Below are 21,739 nucleotides of genomic sequence, written 5' to 3' on the forward strand. Positions count from 1 at the left end.
AGTGTTTTGTTGATTGTTTCATATATTGAAGAAAACAAGTGGTCTGATTGAGAGCAAAGGGACAAAAGGGACTGTTGAACAGGGATCTGGATACGATACCCTGCAAGGTGTGAAAATATTATCTCAGTATGTCTTAAAGTACAAAATGTGAGCTTTTTTTTTTATCACATTGTTGAATTTATTATTTACATCAGCTTATCATCAGAATCTAGTAATCTGCATGTTACCGATACGGACTTCCACAATGAAGGTTATAGATCTCAATGAAGAAAAAAATGTATATCATGCATTTCTAGTTCCCGTCCTAAATTAATCAACTCCCGTTCTGATTCTCTACAGTTGAAGTATAAGAAGTGTAATAAAATGATTTAAATAAAGGTAGAAACTCAGTTGAACTCAGTAACACTAAAAGGACAGGACCTGGATTTCTTCTTTGTGGTCCTCGAACCCCGCTCTCACAATTTAGTTCAACCAAGAGGAGAATAAAATTATACTGCCTATTCACAATACCTTTTAAAGAGCTCTAAAACAAAATTGTTTTCCAGTAATTGTGTATATTTACTGAAGCTTTGACATTGTTCTTGCCCGTGCTCTGGTGCCTGCTACATATAACCACAGAAGTGGTTTAGGGGTAATAGCTTTCCTTATTAAAATAGCTCTGTTGCAAGTAATTCCTCAGTCTTATAAATTGTTCAAAATAAATCCCACAAAACACTCGAGAGCGAATTCACTGAAATGATCATCTTGATTTGAGGGATGCATCAAGTATTCAAACTTCGAAGGTAACAGTCTTTCCAGTTTCTTAAATTTGACTGAAATACTACCAATGGTTACTATTTTAAAGTTAAGTGATTTTTTTTCTTATGAGAGTCAGCCATAGATCCAAAATTGAGAGCCCAGACAAAACAAATTGCATTTATTTTAGCAGGTATTTACTTTCCAATATATTTATATTGGAGGATTGCTTGAATTAGCCGTTTTAAAATGTCCGTTTTCTTAAGAAGTCAACTAATGAAAGTGCAGCGTCAACTCTCTCCTTTTCATCCTGGATGGATTTTATCAGTAATATGATAATAACTTTAATGTGTTTTAGACATTGTTACCATTGTTAAGACAAACATAAATCCGTATTACCTATTTTTCTCTCCTGTGTGATCCACTGAAGTTCAAATTCAAACGCCACAACCTTCTTGTGAGGTGAGAATATTAAATTACGCGACCATACTGCACCTTGTAATTCAGCTAAGGGCCTCACATAAACAACCAGTGTACAAACCCTGTGCTATTCTATATTTTACCGTAAATATTACATTAATCGACTTACAAACATTAACAAAAAAAAATAAATCTTCATCCCGCAAATAATCCTCAAACCTGATGTCAACAAATCTTTGCATTTGATTAAATAAGCAGTTAATTCAGAAATCCTGATGCTTTTGCCTTAAGTACAGAAACTTTCGCGTTCAGGGCAGCCAAGTGTGATTCAAGTGGTTTTCAACGAGTACATTTTCCATCACACAACACCGATGTATCCCATACTGAGACCATTACTCGGCCACCCACCCCAACTCTGGAACGAATAAATGAGACATGTTTATACAAAACACATGGACGTCAGCAACTCTTATGCCATTCATCGAAGCTTAATGTACCCGTTTTTGTTTATTGGCATTAAAAAGTTTCACAGTCACAGCCTCGCTTGGCGAGAAACACACTTTTTAAACAGACACTTAGACATTGAGGCCAGCCAGTACAAACCATACTGAGCATTAAAGGAACACCTCTGATACATATCACACTGTTATTAATGGAGAATGTGTGTGAGCAGATGTTATCTGAGGTAGAGCAGGAAAGGGCTGCTGCCTAACGGATATCTTACGTACGGTGAGCGGTCACGATTTATTTACACATCCCATCCTTTCAAGAGAAAGCAGCAATTTCCACCGGGGAGAAGAAAGCATGTCGCTTCTAATGCAGGTGCTGGGGCTTTAATTGGAGACTTTAAATCCGCCGCGATGTGGTGTTATTTAAGGTTGAGGAGGATGGATCTGAGGTTGAGGCAGAGGAAGGCGTGTGTGGGGTTGGTGTTGTGATGCAGCTCTTGTATCTGCAGGTGGAGTGAGGAGAGCTCAAACAGGTGACGGTTCTTCCTAGATAAAATAGACAAATACATCAAAACAACCAGAAGATATTCCACAAAACACAAGTTCTAATGTTGTCCATTTCAACTATGTACATCATAAAGATTTAAAAAAAAAATGCATGCAACATTTAGAAATAGAAAATATTATGCTTTGATATGATATGATCATTTATATTTCAGTCAGATTTTGTTTTATTTTACAGGCTCATTTCATAATATTAGGCTATATACCATTATGTCCAAAATGTGCCCGTCTTTTCATAAACAGGTGGCCACAGATTAATGGAGAGCTGGATGGTTCAAAAAGAAAGGATCTAAGGTTGGCAGCCAGTCTAAAAGCATCTAAACGGTAAACTTACTACTATGGCGCCAATGTCAAGCCGTTACAGTAAAAATGGGGTGCCGGGCTTGTGCAGCTAATCATTGTACTTTCTAAGATGCCATATTCTAATGCCGCTGGCCTTCGGGATTCAACAAACATAAACGGTGTGCTGCCTGGCATCTCGAATAAGTCGTGGGAGAAAAGAGCAGGCGGCTCCATGAGGTTGTTATTGCTTCCGAATGAGCAAACTACTCAGGGTAAAAATCAGGGACGCAGCAGAGTAAGTGATGTTGGAGGATGTTTGGATCTTTTTTCTTTTTTTTCATTTTAATATAGACTGCGATTTGAGACTTCTCGCATGGTTAAGAAAGTAGAAAAACAGATGTCACCATTAACAATGTCAGGCACCTGCTCCATGCTTAGAGGCTTTCAGGAATAGAACACTGACAGTCTGATACCAACAAATAGCAGGGAAAAGAGACTCTACCTATCAGCTGCCATAAGGCTTTTCAATAGCCGTTTTTATCCTCTCCTCTGAAATTATATTTACTCGTTTTTTTTTTTACACTACTCAAAAATGTTCAGGAATTCAGGATGTATTTTAACTTTTAAAGACAGATTTTTTTTTTTAATGCACATGTCCAATTCTTCAGTACTTTCAACATGTTGTTCTCCAACAAGGTGGTTTAATCACTACAGGTGTTTGATCCCATTTTGACATGATGAGATAAAGATAACAGTGAATATGTATCATCATGGGCACAGTGAGGCTTCAAACATGATGATGTTCTCAGAGGGAAGTTGACAGAGTTAAGAGTGTCCCTGTCTATTAGCTTTCATTAGGTTTGGTTTCGATTCATAGTTTAACCATAAATCACCACTTCATTTACATGAATTTGTTAAAACCTGTCATACATAAAAGTTGACTATTCTAACTAACATTTGTTGTGACTTGTGAAGTTGCCTTTATTTAGTATTTTAAATTACATTATATCATTGCAGAGACTCTTCATCAATTGTGACTCCTTTTCTTGTGAGTTATGATGAGTTGTGATGTGAACTGATGCTGCCGTCACATTTAGATTTTCAGTTATGGATTAATACATTTGAAATTAGAAAGTGTGGATTTCATATACCAATGACACATGTAAATCCAAAATGACAAATATTGGCCATAATTGGTGCAATACTACTCTGACAGGCAAAGTGCTGCCAGAACTTAATATTCTCATTGGGTCAAAAGTGGTCTCAAGTTAAGAGATGGACATTTATCAATGTAAAGTGTAAAAGCATTAAGTTGTACATGTCTGAGGAAGCATGCAAGTTGATACGGTTATTTTGAAAAGAGACGTATTTAATTTAATTTAATAAAACATAAACTAAATAGATATAAGTGTGTCTACCTGATGCTGGAGAGTTTCTGCAGAAGGATGGAGAACTTCTCCAGCGATGGGAGTTCCAGACGAGCGTTTTTAAGGATCTGAGAAGCTGTTTTGAAAAACTCCTCACAGCTACACGCCTCAAGAAAGGGATTTAAGTATCCTGCACAGAGCAGAGCAAAGACGGCAGGATGGTATCAAAAACTTTTCCAATAATCAACAGCACATTTCTCTTAATATCAAAACTTCAGAAGGGAAGAGAATATCTGCTTCGTTCCGACATACTGTTTTCATTATTATTCAAATTAGATTTGTATTGACGCATAAATCAATAGAATGTATTCTTGATCAAAGTGACAGAAGCGGGGACACACGTGTGGATCCGAGTGGCTCTGTGATGATTGTACTTATTAGATTTCCCATTATCACTTTCCATCATTAAGCCATAACCTCAAACACACACACACTCACACACAAAGACAAAGATTAAACCGTTAAAACTCCATTGATTCACACAGATCGGAGCTGCAGCTTATAAAGTTACGACCAGTTGATATGATTGACTTGATGTTAATGTGACTGTGCAGGTGCAGATATTCTGTCCAAGTGTAATATTGTAAGTTGTATGCAGTTCAATGTGTATTTTATGTATGTTGTTGTATAATTGTATTGTTTGGGTTATATTATGTATATGCAACTCGCCCTTTGCTCTGGCAAAATATGTTCAGAGACAAATAAAGGAAGGTCTGAACATTGACAAGTAAACAAAGCAGTTATAAAAAAAAATACTTTTGTGTCATTTAGCAGTTTATGTAGTTTAATAGCAAAAAATGCAATAAAAGTAGTATTTATTAGTTGTGTCAAGCAGTTCTAAAACGGTTATAAAACATAAGAGCTACCACTTCAAAAATGAGTGTTAAAAAGGAAAATTACAAAGTCATGATTTCAGACTTGATGTGTACAGCGTGTTTTGTCGATGATTGTGTCTGCCTATAAATGCAGTCGTCCCCAAATGTGCTGGGTAACTGGTCGAGCACATGACTGAACTTTATACAAGCCTTCAAGCTGTGGTACTCTGACCACAGATGTCCTTCGTGTGTGTGTGAGTGTGTGTGTGTGTGTGTGTGCATGTTTTTCACACAAGTAGACCTTTGTTTTGCTTTATTGGAAACCTTCAGGTGTAAACCTCTTCCCCCCTCTTCTTCACCTCTTTCTCCATCCTTCCTCATTACAGCTTGTAAAACACAATGATTAGTGGGCTCACAGTTCCACAGACACACCCTCACACATCTCAGGCCACAGTCGCCTCTGGCATGTGGTTCTGCTGCGTACGCGCACACAGCGGTCACAATGATATGGCTCGTAACCCTGGTGAAATGGGCCCTCCATGGAAACTCAGTGCCTGTATTATCTCCACCCTCATCAGGTCTGCGTATGTTCATGAAACAGCCGGGAGGTGTTGGAGGTCCAAGCTTTTATGGCCACAGCTCATGATTAATATGCGCCCAGACAATCCATTGCTTTTCACTTACGATACAGCAGGAGGAAGTGATGTATAAATCAAAATAATAAGTGATCGTCAGGACAGGCTGTGAATCTGAATCAAAGCAGCAAATCAAACACCTTTTCAGGCAAAGTCACATCTACAAATTGACTGATACAACGTGAACTCGTCTAATGACACAAACTGAGGAATAGTAGTTATAATGGTGCTGCGCTCAAACAGCTGAATTAGCTGATCACTGGACAGAATTATCAAAACTTTCCCTTGTGTCAATACTCCATCAATATTATGTGATATACACTTAAAAATTAAACGAGATTCAGCTCTCAATGACCATTTCTGCTGATTTGACAAGGCGATAAAACTGAACCCGTATGTCTAATGCTTGATTACATAAACAAAGTCTGGCTATTTGGAAGGCAAGTATTGAAAGCATTGCACTTTATCTGTCCACAATAACAGATTGTCTCTGATTTGGAAAAATATTACACTGAAGTCAAATACTGGGCCACTGTTCCACAGTTTAACTTTGTTAAACTGACTTTTATCACTGCTAATGACAAAGTACTAGTATTGCTATGAGCTTGAACAGAGCTGTATAAAACTTCCAAACAACAGAAACACTTCAATCTCGAGACCAAGCATACATGGGTATTGGTGAGCCCTCAAAACAGAACAGATTCCCACAAAATGTTCTCTTTTCATACTTAATTATTTCATTATTATTATACACTTATACAGTCAGTATGTATGTAAACCATGGCAAAATATGATAACGAGATATGCAGATATTACCGTATAATTGAGCACTGACGATATTACTGCTCCTTTACTTTAATCGAAGCTGAACGCCACATTAATAAATGTGATATAAATCATAGAATTTGGAGTTGCTGGGCTGTTGGCTTCAGCTATATGGTTTTAAAACACGCTGCGATGGCATTGATTTCCTGCACAAGTGACTGTGAGATTGTGCGGCTGAGTTTCCACAAGTGAACAAGAGGAATGCATTAACTGTGAAGTTATAGCGAATATGTATTGTGTAAGTAGTGACTTCATTAGTGGAACTATTCTATAATATTTTAAAAAAAAAAGCTTGCCGACTTACGGGACTGTTGAGTGAGCTGTACCAGGATGTCTACGGGCGTGTGTAGGCCAACACGATTAGCCCGAAGCAGCGACAGCAGCAAGGAGACTCCTCCATAGTGGAGGTACAGGCCTCGACTCTCCTCACACAGCAGGTCAGTACGGAGATTGTCCAGAGCCAGGGCCTGAACATCAGCTTCCCACCAGAGAGAAATGTGCACACACGTCAGACACGCTGCATGGTTGACGACTCATTTTTACTTTCAATTCCCTTTAGAAGTAATGGTTCAAAAATCTGCAGAGTAGAAACATCGAAAAAATAAATAAATCTAATCTTATATTGGAAACTATTTATAGACTGAGTTTTTACAGTGTAGGAGGATAAGACAACACCACACCTTTAGTCAAGAATGATCAATTTATACCTGAAAGCCATTTCAAGCATAAATATCATTCCAAAATGTGGCACAGAGGCTGAGCCAACTCGTGAAAATTAAAATTGCTCATAACTGTAGTTAAGTCACTAGGTGATTACAGTTATTTTTATGGGTTTCATTTTCCCGTTGCTGCAACCCTCCTAAAGTTCACTGATGCCTTCTGGCTGAGGCATGTCCCACAGTTTGAAACCCAATTATCATCCCTGAACTGTTCTGTACAGAGAATTTCAACGGTGTATTGTCATGGAGCAACACAGAATCACTGATGCTTTCCAATCTTCTTCCATCATTCCACAGCCATCCTCCGATGTAGTCAGGTGTCTCTTCTCGATGCCATACGACCTGCTGTTCTGACACAATCTCTTTGTGTAATTCTCACTTTGAACTGAAGTACTGAGTAAAAGAGTGTCATATAGCCATCAGAACTGGTTGATTTATATTGGATATATGATGAAAAAACTACTATTATTATGTAACTATTATGTGTAAAAACCCTGCAGATGAGTGTGTGCTGGGGGGGCAACACATCTCCCCAAATAAAACAATTTGATTTCATGTCGATCCAGAGAAAGGGAGAAAGCAAACCTGGGAAGCACATTGACAGAAAATAGCCCTTCCAGACATACCAAAGCAGTGCTACAGCATTACAAGCAGATGGAAGGTCATTTTAGAGAAGAGCTTGGTCAGAATGCATCAGGATACGCAGCCTGAAGCTTTTCAGGGCACCAAGAGTTCCGGTGTGGGAGGCCAAACAGTTTCTTGTTATTCTCAAAGATTTGCAACAAACCATACTAAGAATTTAACGTCATGCGAACAGCTCTGATGGGGCTGCCAGCTTTTCTGTGTCACTTGCTGTGAAGCAAGACTCTTGTGGGGAACCTCCGTGTGGCGTTTGCGTGTAGATTTTATCCAGATACCGCTTCTCTCTACAGTCCACTGGTGACCTTAAATTTCCCATAGGTTTGCATGCAAGTCTGGGTGGTTGTTATTGTCTCTGCATTGGACTGCTGAACTGTCCAGGATTAAGCAGTCAAATGCGATGGGCTCCGACCCTCTGCCACCCTGACTTGGATAATGCAGTATAGAAGACTGATGGATGGCTGTTGCATTTATAACTTCTGCTTCTTTGCGCTTATGTTTTCAAAGCTGAAAAATTGTTGGCACAATGAATTTTTGGAGTCATGTGTAATTTATGTCCATTACTGTCATTGCAACATCGCTATTTTGTGGATGAAGTGGAGAATGTGGCCTTTAAAGCTCATCTGTGTCAAATTAATACATGAAGAATCATTTTTTCCATTGCAATAAAGATCATAGGGCTGAGGTCTCTAAATATTGTGGTATAGCACAATGCTGCAACACTGCCAACCCGGTGGTGTCCATAATTCAATGTCTGTTTGCATTTTGTTAAAGAAAAAGAGAAAAGAAGAAAAAAAAAAAAAAAAAAACAGTACTTACATGTGTTTTTTATTATTACCTTGTGTGATGGTGCGAAGTATGATGAGGGTAGAGAGGATACGTGTGTGAGGACAAGGGCTCCGGTAAAGAGGCCAACTCCTCAAGGATCCAGAGGTTTCAATGGGCAGATGTGGATCTTTGGACTGCGGCACAATGCACTGTGATCCAGGTTTGGACGCTTCCTCACCGATCCGTCGCAGGGTGGCAGAGAGTACAACATGCTGTGCAAAATACACAGGAGCAAACACTTGGAGGCTTTCGTCATGACGGAAAATATTAACTACATATGCACTTTCTAACTTTATTTATGCAACTGCCAATAAAAAAAAGAATGATATAACCAGAATAATCTTCATCAAACACTAATGTATGAAATACAAAGAGAGTCTCATGGAGCCAAGATGCTTGTCCTCCAACCTTTCCAAATAACCAATGGGAACAATAAATCAGTCCCAAGTTTTATATACTCTCAAATAAAGTTTCAAAAATACATTTCAGACTCATTATATTCCTTTCTTATCTACATTCCCCTTTCTCTAATGTCTCTTCTCACCCTTTATGCTCCAACTTTCTTCGGTTTTGATCCTGTAAACTGAACAGCTGCTACAACTCTGAGAGAACATGTGATACCACGTGAGCATGAGGCCTTTCCCTGAAGTCAACGCAGCAGTTCAGCGCTGATGGGGACTCAAGCTTAGAAGATGGATGATGTGGGTTGGAAATAGTAGACGAGGCGAAGTAAGTGTGCTGGGGCCTGGCCCGTGCTGCGATGATGGGGACAATCGTGGAGCAGAAAGTAACTGTAAGAACTAAAACCTGGACTTCAGAAACAAGCCTAAAGGGGAGATCTGGCAAAAGTGTAACAGCACCCCATCACCTCTTCAACCGGAGGTTTCCGCATTTCACAACATCTGATTCAAAGAGCGATCAATGGGGGCTTGTGGCCACATGGCCAAACACTGGTGAAGGACACATCCCTATCAAAGCCACAAAAAGAGGAACAGCTTGTCCTGATGTGTACACTTTGTTAGAGGCAGAGAGGCAGGAGGACTTGCCGGAAAGGAAAAAAAAAACCCCAAAAAACAAGCTTCTCGTCTGAACACAAGATGGAACTCGACAGGACCTCCAAACATTAAAGCCTGTCACGCTGCGGGGAGGAGATGTAGCGATAAAGTGGATACCCCCTGTTTGAAGTGGAAGTGTATTTGTGAGGCGACACTATGGTGCAGGAAAAAGCTCAGCTGGGTTTTCTTGCTGGAGGAAGTGAAAGTGCCCCGGCAGATGCTGGAACAAAACTCTCCTCTTATAAGCTTGGACATGAATAACAAAGAAGCCCAAGGAATCACATGAATTTCTGTCTGGGAAATAATTTCACATCTCTGCGTTTTTATATTGAGACAGAAAAATATATATACTGAAAAGTCTACATTTCTGAAGCCCATATATTCAGGAACAAATCAGCAACCTTTTTGATTGATGGTCCCTCTGGACGCCATATGGGAGATTTATAACAAGAACAGATCACATAAATATTAAGTAAATGTGTCAGTCTTTTTGCAGTGTCTGTCATTCAGACAGTATGGAAAGCTAGATTTATATCTTCTAAAGAAATGTCCATCAAACTAAAAGGAATTTTTTTCCTGAAGTCAAACAAGCCCATGTTTGATGTAGCGAAAAATGAACCATTATTTTAGGTGACACTGTGCAAAACGCCACAAGGCCTTTGATGTTACTCATGTCATGATGGGTTTTTTTCAGTGCTTCAAAAAAGCAACGTATTATTTACCTGTGAGCTGCTGTCCAAGTGTCTTAAAGCCCCATGAATGAGTCGAAGGAGGTTGAGGAGAAGGTCAGGTTCTGATGACGGAGTGTGATGAAGCTGATCAGCCAATAATGGAAGCACCTGAGGAAACACATGTGTTTTACAGCTATAACTTCATCATCACTCTTCATCCGTCAATCTTTTATACCGCTTTATTCAACCTCGGTTCACGGATGGTTGCAGCCGCTGCCAGCTGAAGGCAGCATACACATCGGACAGGTGACCGGTCCGTTAAAAGCCAAATATGAACTCACACGCACTCATTCAACCTAAAGGGCAATTTTACAATCTCAATTGTCATCAAACACATGTTTTGAGACCGAGAGAGGAAAGCTAACCACACACACACTCACACTCAGGGAGATCATGCAAAGGTTAGAGGTTCGATTCCCATCTCCGCAGAAGTGGCCTTGGGAAAAACACTGAACCCCAAACTGACTGGGTGAATAAAGTGTGAGAGTGAGTGGCTGGTGGTGGCCGTGGGGGCCGATGGTGCAGATTGGCAGTCTCGACTCAGTTATGCAGCTGTGGCTACATGCGTAGTTTACCACCATCAAGTATGGAGTGAATGAATAATGCAATGTAAAGTGTCTTTGAGTATCTTGAAAAACGTTTTATAAAACCTATGAATTATTATTATTATTACTCCATTGTGAAGCTTAACTAGTCATTGGCTGATTTCCTGGTGGTTCTGATGCCATGAAGTGTGGGTGTAAGTTGTATTGAAAGGCTTACTGAAACTATGCTGCACAACGTACCTTGACACATCTCTCACCGAGCCGAGCCTCTGGAGGCAAACACTGGGCAACACCTTTCATTTCATTTCCTGCCACCGACGAGAGCATCTGAACGTCAAGGATCCAGTCCAGTAAGAGCATCAGGAGCTTTGGTGAAGGATTTAAGTTGCTCTAAAGACAAAAGTTAAGAAGCAAAACGTTTATATTGTTCCAGTAGTGATCTGCTGTATTAAAGTTAACACACGTACGTTTGTTTGCTCGCTAGACTTTGTCATCTAACGTTAATCTCACAAATTCAGTCATTTGTCCAAGACGGAGTCACAGTGAACTTGTAAGAGTTATCTTAGAAAAACTACATATTTACATGAGCAGACAGCGATTCACTGCGGTTGTGTAGGAGTTAAACTATGAAAAGGGGCAAAACAATATCCCTAAAATGAACATTGTGACTGTTTTCAGCTGAGGGTGATCATCCAGGCAAAGGAAAGTGAATCAAATGTGTTCATTCTGTGAGGCCAATCAGTAAGTTTCTATAAGTGGAAATTATATTTGTACAAGGTTGGAAATGAAATCACAATGAAACAAACACAGCAAAAAAAACCTCAACAAATGCATGTATTTAAATTTTAAAAAAAATAGAAGTTTCTGATAAATTGTTCTTCAATGTACACTGTGTTCTCATATATCCTTGAGGTAGAAATGCATATCAAGTACCTGGTTGAGGGATAAAATGACCCTCCAACAAATTTACCATCACTGATCTACAACAATACAAGTAATGGCAACAAAATGAAGGTAGGAATAGTGGTGTTGTTCAGCAGAGTGTCGTGCAAATATCTAACTCATAAACTAAATAACTCGCAAATGCAGCTAAGTCACACATCCAACTGATTATAAGGACATTTAACAAACGTTTAAGACAAATACACAGATGGATATTGGAAGTACCTTCTCTCCATGTCGTCTACCAGCATCAGCGGCAGTTTTCTCCTTTTTGTCTGGTTTACTAGACTGTGAACTCTTAAGAATCCCCTCCTGAAGATCTTTGGAGGCTCTGCTGTGCTCGTGCTTCCTCTGAAGTGATACAGACTCACACTTTAGACAAACAGTTTAAGCATCTAATGTCTGGCGAACTAAATTTGAACCTATTTGAAAGGTGTGTCTCTGAACATATAATAAAATAAAAGAATAACCAGCTGTGCACTGAGAAATGTGTCGTCACCTGTAGGTTCTGAAATCGGGCCTGCACCCTCTTGGACTGACTCGCCAGCGTCTTTTTCTGTTCGCTGATCTCATTCAGCTGTTGAGTGAAAAGAAAGATGCATGTCAAGCTGCTCAGTGATTATAACATCAGATTGTTGATTTCAAGCATAAATCTGCCTTTGGGTTATGCTTTTGAAGCTACAGGAGATCCTTTTCAGCAGGAGCTCAAACACAGCAGACTCTTGAACCAACAAAACAAGTGGGGACCGGAACGTTCAACTGCTGTGTCGCTCAATTCCACATGCAGGAGGGTGAGGTTGTAGCACCCTCTTTTGGCTAAAAGCTGGTTTATTCTCTGCTGCTCTCCTTAAGTCAGAGTGAGCAAACAGAATCAAGAGTAATGCACTTCATTCTGGGTAGCATTTCAAAAGCTCATATACAAACATTGAGGAAAAAGAAAGGAAATGAGTAAGAGAAGAAAAAGCAGTTGTCACAGCTTCACAAATGAAGTTAAAGTCGGAAAACCTGCAAGTTTAAACTCACTCAGATCATTTAGTTCAGATTGACGGATAATAGGAATAAAAACGTTCACAACCTGCGTCTTCATGTTGTCATTCAGCTCTTTAATGGTGTCAAAGCTGGATTTGAGTCTCTTGTTCTCCCTGCTCTTCTCTCGCAGACGGTCCTGCAGCTGGCTCAGCTCTCGCCGGTGCTTCTGTTGGGACAGAAGTAATGAAGAGGTCAATCACATCGGCAATGCTTCCACATCAACATTGTTCAGTATCACATTAGGCAGAATTAAGTTTGCCATTCATGCCCTCAAGTGTACTGTCAGCCTGTTCAGCATGGGGGCCCGCCTTTCCAATCAACATCGGTTAAATGTAATGTGTTAACAATTGAATTTAAATGGTGTCATCGGCTGAAAATGAAAGCTTTAAAGGTCTTCTTTGACATGTTTGAGTAGTTGTGTGTTCATCTTTTAGTAGCATGGCAGAATGAGATGTTAAAGAAATACATAAGGCATCCCTTGTGTTTACAGACTCCATGGTGTGTGTGTGTGTGTGTGTGTGTGTGTGTGTGTGTGTGTGTGTGTGTGTGTGTGTGTGTGTGTGTGTGTGTGTGTGTGTGTGTGTGTGTGTGTGTGTGTGTGTGTGTGTGTGTGTGTGTGTGTGTGTGTGTGTGTGTGTGTGTGTGTGTGTGTGTGTGTGTGTGTGCGTGCGTGCGTGCGTGCGTGCGTGCGTGCGTGCGTGCGTGCGTGCGTGCGTCTGACCTCTTCCATGGCCACAATGCGAGCGTGGACCATCTGCTCCAGCCCATCCAGCCTCCCCAGAGCCTCCTCTTGTTGCTTCAGCCTCCTGTCTCGCTCGTGCAGCACCCTCTCCCACTGCTGCTGACTTTGCCGCTCCGCCTGTTTGCGCACACGCAAGACATCCAGTGAACTTCCAACACCCCTATAAACATACGGCAGAAAGCTAATGCAAACACTCTGATCGGAATATACACTCTATTAATTTGGGTTGGTGCATAACTCGCAGATTTTTGCACCGCCTCCAATGAGAAGAACCAATAATGTGCATGTTGCTTTATATTTGGTCACTCTTTTTGCCTCTTTCTCACCATGAGCTGTTCATATACGGTTGTCATCTCTTGGTAAACCTTTGTCAGTCCAAAGGAAGAGGAGCCACCGGCATCAGGAAGGTGGCGAGACCTCCGCAACATTTGATCTCGCTCAGTTTCCACTGAACCAGGACTGAGATCCAGACAGGAAGGCAAAGTCACATCTGCACAAAAACAAAACAACCCAAGTCAAAATGGTGTTTTCAAATTATGTTTGTATATCCGCTAAGGAAAAAAGAACTATTCAAAGCTGCCTGTCCTTGTGTGAAAAAGTAATTGCCCCTTAAAGCTAATAACTGGTTAGGCTGTCCTCAGCACGAACAACTGAAATCAAGCATTTTCAATAACTGCCAATGAGTCTTTCACACCTCTGTGGAGATATTTTGACAACTTCTTCTTTGCAGAATCATTTTAATTCTAGCAACAGTCAAGGGTTTTCAAGCACGAGCTGCCTTTTTAAGGTCACGCTTGACTTTTTCACATTGGGCCACGGAGCTTTGGACAGAAATTCTCAGTTAAAATATTAATATCGTCATTCATCTGTGGAGAAAATAAGAATTTGAGAAGGGGCAAACACTTTTTCTGTACTGTATGGCACTGTAAATACTACATCAGATGTCTTAAACACACTATCAAATATACTTATAAAATAATTGTTAAATTTAAGACATACAGTCCTAACACACACCTGTGTCTGTAAACAGCATCTGAGAGTCACAAAGAACTGTTGGAGAATTGCCACGCAGGTCCTCAGAGCTGCCAAAGGGAGGAAATACAACACATTAGGACATAATACTCATCACTGACACGGTACTACAAGTGATGTATAGTGGACTTACTGGTCAGGATGAATGTTGATCGCTTCAAAAAGCTCCCGCAAAGCTTCACTGGAGCAATTCAAGTTTTTGCTGGGATGTTTGTATCTGTGCTTCAGCATTAATCTCTGTGCTGCTGTTGGGGGAAAAAAATTTAAATTGAAGAAATGTTAGTCGTCGTTTCATTTATGTCAGTCAATATTTGAAATGTACTCAATGACTGTTTCTTTTATTATGCGTGTATTCCTGTATGATTCAAGTATTTATTATAAATCCAATGCTTTTAATATGTTCTTTGATTTAATCATTTGATCCTTTTCACTGCAGTGTTTGGAAGTTGTCTGTGAGGATCGTTAGGAACTGGAGACCATAAAGAAAAACTGTCCAAAAGGGAGATCATGAAGTGAACCTTACTGAATTAGTTGCAAGGAAATTGAACAATCAGTCGAACCAGGACACGAGTTTATTTTCTCACATCAGCAAATGCAATATGATTTTGATATGGCAATATATTTGAGATTCAAGTTGCCGTTATGTCACAGCTGATCCTAGAAAAAAAAAAAAAACTCAATAATATAAATTTTTCAATACGACTGATAGAAGATGTGAAGTCCACTCACCATCACTGGTTCCAGACGAGAGGTCATCCGAGGGAGGAAACTGGAGGACAACAAGGATGAAAATGTCAAGTTCTTTTGACTTCAACATTAAGAGAAGCAGAGAGAATGACATGTTCTCAAACTGAATTCAGCGCTACTTTATGACGTCGTTAAAGTCAAACCTGTCTCCTCTTCTCAGAATATTTCTGCATCAGGTTCTCCGCCGCATCATTTAAATCTGCCTCCTTCAACCGCTGGTTCATATCGACAAAAAACAACAGCAACGGTTAAAAACAAACCATGCAACAGTTGTTTAAAGTTTGTGCACCTGAAGCTAACACCAGCGTCATACCGCGTCATGTATAGACAACATCCGGTTAACGTTTACAAAATAAAACGTCGTGGCTTTACTACTCAGCCGGAAAAAAAAACTCTAATTCGCCACTGGAGATATTTTTGGGTATTTTTTATTTTCCAACGTTATACACGAAGAGAGAATATCTGCGTGTCGGTGTACTTATAATACAAATAGCATAAGTATCGTCAAGCAGATATGCGAAAACGTCATCCATATTCAAGCGTCTGTTTTTCAAATCACTGCAGGTAATGACCAGAAAAAGAGGAGAATATAACTAAATTTAGCTTGATTTTATATATTTTTGTTGTACCACTGTTACATTTAGATAAGGGTATCCAAACCTTATTCAGATTACAGACACGCCACTTTAGTTTACATAAAATCACCTAAGGGAATATGTTTGGTCAGTTTATAGTTTGATATGTTAGAACAACAACTCCAAGAAGAAAAAAACATGCATCTGAAGCTTAAACGCGACAAGCTTTATGTTTGAGTGAACAGGAAGTGAGGAGAATGCATCATTTTAAAGACTTTACGTTTTAATGGTCTTTACGTTTTGTGATCACAAGAGGGCAGAAAAAAGCCACGCAATATGAGCATGAAATAAATCTATCTATCTAAGGACGTTGGATTTATAAAATGTAATCAACAACATTTAAACTATGTAATGCTTCTCTTCTCTTCTCTTCTCTTCTCTTCTCTTCTCTTTTCTTCTCTTCTCTTCTCTTCTCTTCTCTTCTCTTCTCTTCTCTTCTCTTCTCTTCTCTTCTCTTCTCTTCTCTTCTCTTCTCTTCTGTGCAGCACATTAAATGAAATGTAATCATTCAGGAGTAGCATTTATTTCCTCAGAGAAAAGTTTCATGTTATGCTGTCAAAACAAGCTTTACTAACGACATGGGGAGAGGTGAGGGACTCACTCGTCCGAGGACAAGATAAATTGATCGTAAATAAAATATACCTTCTCCTGCATCTTCGTCTATAAATATATTGAATCAATGATGTTAAATCAACAATAAGTGATGTGTGAAACCTGTACGCATCTTACACAAATAAGAAGAATATGAAAAGGTTTTCCAGTGGTACCATATGAGTCTTGGTGTGTTTTTTTTCTTCCTGAAAAACACACCAAGACTCATATGGCATCCATGATACAAATACACCATTTATGACTCATGTACATATTCAGTTTGATATGCTCAAAGAAAATAGACAGATCATTTGTGTTGTTATAAAACTAATTTGGTAGTCAGTCACCTGATTCCTTGACACTGATGTTACATGACAAAAGGCATATTTGATATGAGATTGTAACATGATAAAAACGAGCCTTAATTCGAAAAGATTGCTGCTCAGATACGGACTTTCCGAATGAAAGAATTCTTATCCTACTACAGGCTGTATATTTGGGTATATTTTCAATTAAGTTTCTTCAAGGATAATAGAGTTTAGATGCTCCTTGGCCAACAGGTTGGTACCTGCAGAGGAAATTAACTAGGAGCATAGTGCATTGAGATACAGTGTTGTTTTTTCCCCTATTGCTTGCTCATCCCTGGAATTCTAAACACAATTAATTTGTAATCACTGCTGTTGTCATGCAGAGAGTTGTCTCTGAGCCTCTCTCACATTCTCCTTTTCCTGACTGTGACTATGGCACACAGTTCTGAAGCACTCAGACTTAAAGGAGCAAACACTTGATGAGTCACGTCTCCAACTGATTGGACCCGTACTAAATATGGCAGAGCTTGTCCTTTAACCCTGTGGCTATCAAGAGCAGCTGTAAAAGTAACTTAAAGGCAAAACTTGAACACCTGATTTCGCTGCTGTAGATGCACTTTTTTTTTCTCCTGAAAATTCAATCATTTATCATTTTTTTTCTAAATATTCGACTCATAAATGCTGCCACAGCTCAGTCAACAAACCAAATAAATGTGCTTTCTGCCGTGTATATGCTCTGTATGTAGAATGTGTATAACAGCTGGGATTGGCTCCATTGCCTCGTGACCCTCAATAGGAAAAATAGTATAAAAGATGGACGGATGGTGGGATGGATGTAAATTAGTATCATGAAGGTAAATGGACTGTGAAGACCTCTCACTTGACATTTGAAAGGCTTCATCAGTCCCGAAGAACTGAATATAACTCCTGTACCACATTATGAATATGGTCAGAATCGTATCACTTCACATATGACCAATAACTTTCCCAGACAAAGACGGCATTTATTTGTTCTTTTTCTACCATATCCTGATCAAATCAGAGGTTTTGCAGTCTGCACATTGTCATTGCAAAATGATATTAATATGTCTGCGTAATACTTTTAGGTTGTGTTACTATTTAGAGGCTGCCATATAATATAATATAATGTCATGGTCTTACAAGTATACACCCTTAAAATTGAGTTGTCATCATTTTACAGACAGAAGTCTGCAACAAATGGAGCCTGTTAAAAGTAGGAAGTAGCCAGTCCATCTTGCATGACTCGGCATGGATTGATTTTAAGTCTCTATTTCAGGCACATTGTGCTGCAGCCGGCTTTTGATATCGTATCACCTCCCAGATAGACCCAGACCCAAAATAAACCTGGAACAAGTTTCCCTGTAAATCGTGTCTGTAATGATGTTCTGGTGTCTGTGTTGCCCACTTGCATATAATCATAAATACACACACACACACACACACGCACGCACGCACGCACGCACACACACACACACACACACACACACACACACACACACACACACACACACACACACACACACACACTCACACACACACACACACACACACACACACACACACACACACACACACACATGTCCCTTACTCTGTCTCGTCCACCACTGCCTCTCAACTCTTTGGCATGTGTGTATGTGTGTTTAGTCAGTTGCTGGGCAACAAGCATTCTGGGCTCATGAATGATGAAACCAGCTGACCCCTCCTCACCTACAGACACTATAAAACTCACAACAAAACAAAATAGCACAGATGAAAAGAGTGCTGAAAGTTTGCACATAGGCAAAACTTATCTGACATAGCTTGAAGTTTACTGAATTTCAAGTGAAAGTACTGTTGCTAAAAAAGTATAAAATACTCTTCTCTTTAACCACCATGTCACAGTCCCTTTTTACAGTAGCTGTGTTTTGTGGTCAGTGGCATTCATTCCTTTTAATTAACATTTCTAAAATATTTATTTGCAAAGCACATGCCAACAATGAAATACACAATGTGGTAATTAACTGTAGAAATAACTCAGAAATCAGGTATTTCCTCTCTTTCTCAAAATTGAAGGTCAAAAGATCTGATTATTAATTTCATTTGGGTGTGTCAGTCATAAGTTATGACTGTAACCATAGTGAATTCGATTACATAGTGAGAATTGTACTTAAGCTTCACTGAAGTTAGAAAATAATACTAATACAAGTGTCCACAGATACTCCTTAATTACTATAAAATGTATCACCATAAAAAGTCCTTCTTTTGATTTAATTTGGCTTCATTCACTGTCACATCTTATAATATCAGTATGTTGAAATAACGCTGTTACTTTTAACCAAAAGTCTGACCAAAAACAGCTCCTCATGATACCTTGTGGCATTGTAGCATGGACAATAATCCCAATGTGTGAAATGCTTGCAAATTTATCAGCTTAACCAATAACTTTTCATTAGATTGCATCCTATCTCTAAAATAATAGCATGACATGGCTGAATAGGGTTTGGCTGCTGTGTGCTGTTGATATTCGGAGACTTGATGCGTGCATGTGCTTGTGTCTATGCTCTATGACTATTTCCCCAGCCGTGCAGAGATCAGGGTGCTAATTTCGGTGGTCTTTTCTGGGCTGTGGGTCACGGGGGAATTGAGTCCCTGGTTGTTAGGCAACACACACGCACATCACCTTCTGTCCTGTGCTGATGATGTGCTCCTAACGGGAAATCACCTGCATGCCTGCTGGTGTCATTTCAGTAAATAACACAAGTCAAGTCACATCATGCACATATCAGATTATTTGCCATCATGTCTGAAACCCCCCCAACAATATATTTGGTCTAGGAGTGCAACTGGATGGGAAATTATGCAGTCCAGGTGACAGGACTAATGTTTAGTAATGACAAAGTTAAAAATCGTGTTAAATGTTCTTTTTTAATCATTGGTGATGAGTCATGCCTACATCACCTATAGGGGCCAGGAGGGTTTTAGGGGTTTCGCGACTCCTTGAAGTTAAAGATGGAAATTGTAGTCAAGATCGCCAGACCGAGTCAAGACCAAGACTTTGAATATGTGGTGTCGAGACCAAGACTGCTCTTGAATACTACACTCATGCTTGCATGAGTAAGCAGAACTTTAATAAGGGGGCTTTCGATTCTCAAAATCAGAAACAAGATAACTAAACTCGAGCTAAATGGCCCCATGAACAAGCACAACACCCATAGTGACAATATCAGCATGTCACTGTTTATTAGTTTATTAGACGTTTCCACTTGATTGTGATGATAGCTGAAATACCTTTGGAAGTCAAAACATCAAGTAATTGTAATATTGGCTTTTCTTATTTGAGCACTCTTATGTTTTTGACACATTTTGATAATAAAACAAAACAATAACCCTTTCTTCCAGTTTACTCAAATCTGGAAAATCCCCACATCACAGGCTCATACTCTGCAAACCATAAGATCTCCACAACACAGCTTGTGCCCAATATATCTAATACATTTTAATGTAGTGTACATCACTTAATAAGATTTAAACTCTGGCTGGCTTGCAGTGCTGGAGGAAAGGTGGGAGTATCATAAAACTCATTAAAATTTATCTTCTGGGCAATATCATTATCAGCTGCAAATCAAAGGCAATTAAAGGCTGCCAACAAACATTAACTTCAAAAAAATCCCACCATCATTCAAGCCGTCTGGGTTTAACCTCCATTGTGATAAATATGCATATAAAATGCATCACAAATGATAAATAGTTCACATTAGCTAAATAAAAGTCCTTTTTGTTGAATACCTATCTTTAAAGTCTGTTCTATATTGTACCACATTATTGTTATTCAGAGCTCATCCTTTAATATACGTTACCAAATAGTCATGCTAAGTGATTTTGAAGGGCAATGTGAGGAAGGTGAAACAGAGAGAAATGTGGTTAGCACCTCTGTAATTGAATGCTTAAGGCATTTGATGCATCCTATTCATCTTCAGTGAATTAAAACAGTGCCCAATTTAAATATGATGAAAAGTGAAAAATAATATTTCATTCGTCATAACACCAAACTGCTGGAAGTGTCAGTCTAATTATATTCTTATTTGTTTACAGCATGTTTTTGTTGTATTATGTTTCAGGGGGTTTCTGAAATGAGAAACAGCATGTCGCACACCTCATTCGTAAACTGTTTGTTTACAAAGCGATGCTAAAGAGATTAATTTATTTGGTAAATTGACAAGTCAAAACTTATTTCTTATGACACTCCACTTTGATTATGAGCGTCAGGATTCATCGTTTAAAGCATGTCAGTGAATGCTGTCAGATTGTTGTTGTTGTTGTTGTTGTTGTTGTTGTTCTTCTTCTTCTTCTTCTTCTTCTTCTTCTTCTTCTTCTTCTTCTTCTTCTTCTTCTTCTTCTTCTTCTTCTTCTTCTTCTTCTTCTTCTTCTTATTATTATTATTATTATTATTATTTTCCATTGAAGTAGAAAGGTTCAGTCTTCAGTCCAAGGACCTTTTGGGGAAGGGCCCTAACAACAAAGTTCAAATGGGAAATCTAAAAATAGTGCTGACACCACCAGCAGCTGACCCACATGCTGCTTTGTGGATGGCAAGTATGTGAATGGCCGCACACGATGATCCTTTCTATAACACATCCTCCTATACGCCTATACGCCTTCAGCATATTTCTAAACTGATGCTCTCCTAAAATATTAAGGGTCTGGGATTTTTCTTTTTTATGGTCAGATAGTGGCTGAGTGTCTGAAGAATATTTAACAACTGACTAGAGCAGTCGTTATTATTACAGTATGTTTGAATTTGTCATTAACACCAACACATTCACACACAGCCGATCTCAGTGCTAAAAGACAAACCTGAGGCCTGGATGTCTGACACACAGCTCCGTATTCAAGTATCCCCCTTTAATACCGAACACTTTCACTTGTAATGATATACACTTTAAAAATAATTTGTTGAGTTCATGTAATTTTATTATGTCACACATTTCCATCTTTTTCAGATTAAGTAGTTTGAATCCCTTTAAATTATGTGATCTAAAGACAT

General features: G+C 39.2%; 2 protein-coding genes across 2 annotated transcripts; both read right to left on the reverse strand.

The window, feature by feature from the left end:
• Positions 1–2,023: 2,023 nt before the first annotated feature.
• On the reverse strand, positions 2,024–13,765 carry ccdc138 (coiled-coil domain containing 138; the record flags this gene model as incomplete). Its single annotated transcript, XM_080498175.1, has 11 exons — positions 13,709–13,765; positions 13,362–13,499; positions 12,687–12,806; positions 12,111–12,188; positions 11,837–11,962; positions 10,910–11,059; positions 10,116–10,232; positions 8,349–8,550; positions 6,457–6,630; positions 3,869–4,007; positions 2,024–2,150 (listed from the first exon to the last, which is right to left on the reverse strand). Exons 1-11 carry the CDS (start codon positions 13,733–13,735, stop codon positions 2,024–2,026), a joined length of 1,398 nt encoding a protein of 465 aa, XP_080354301.1. The 5' UTR covers positions 13,736–13,765.
• A 475-nt stretch (positions 13,766–14,240) lies between these two features.
• On the reverse strand, positions 14,241–15,402 carry LOC308131448 (uncharacterized protein; the record flags this gene model as incomplete). The annotated part of the gene is made up of 5 exons (XM_080498176.1): positions 15,305–15,402; positions 15,144–15,183; positions 14,548–14,659; positions 14,397–14,464; positions 14,241–14,248 (listed from the first exon to the last, which is right to left on the reverse strand). Exons 1-5 carry the CDS (start codon positions 15,383–15,385, stop codon positions 14,241–14,243), a joined length of 309 nt encoding a protein of 102 aa, XP_080354302.1. The 5' UTR covers positions 15,386–15,402.
• Between the last annotated feature and the right edge of the window lie 6,337 nt (positions 15,403–21,739).

Source organism: Blennius ocellaris (assembly GCF_963422515.1).
Source record: "Blennius ocellaris genome assembly, chromosome: 6".
Taxonomy (NCBI): Eukaryota; Metazoa; Chordata; class Actinopteri; order Blenniiformes; family Blenniidae; genus Blennius; species Blennius ocellaris.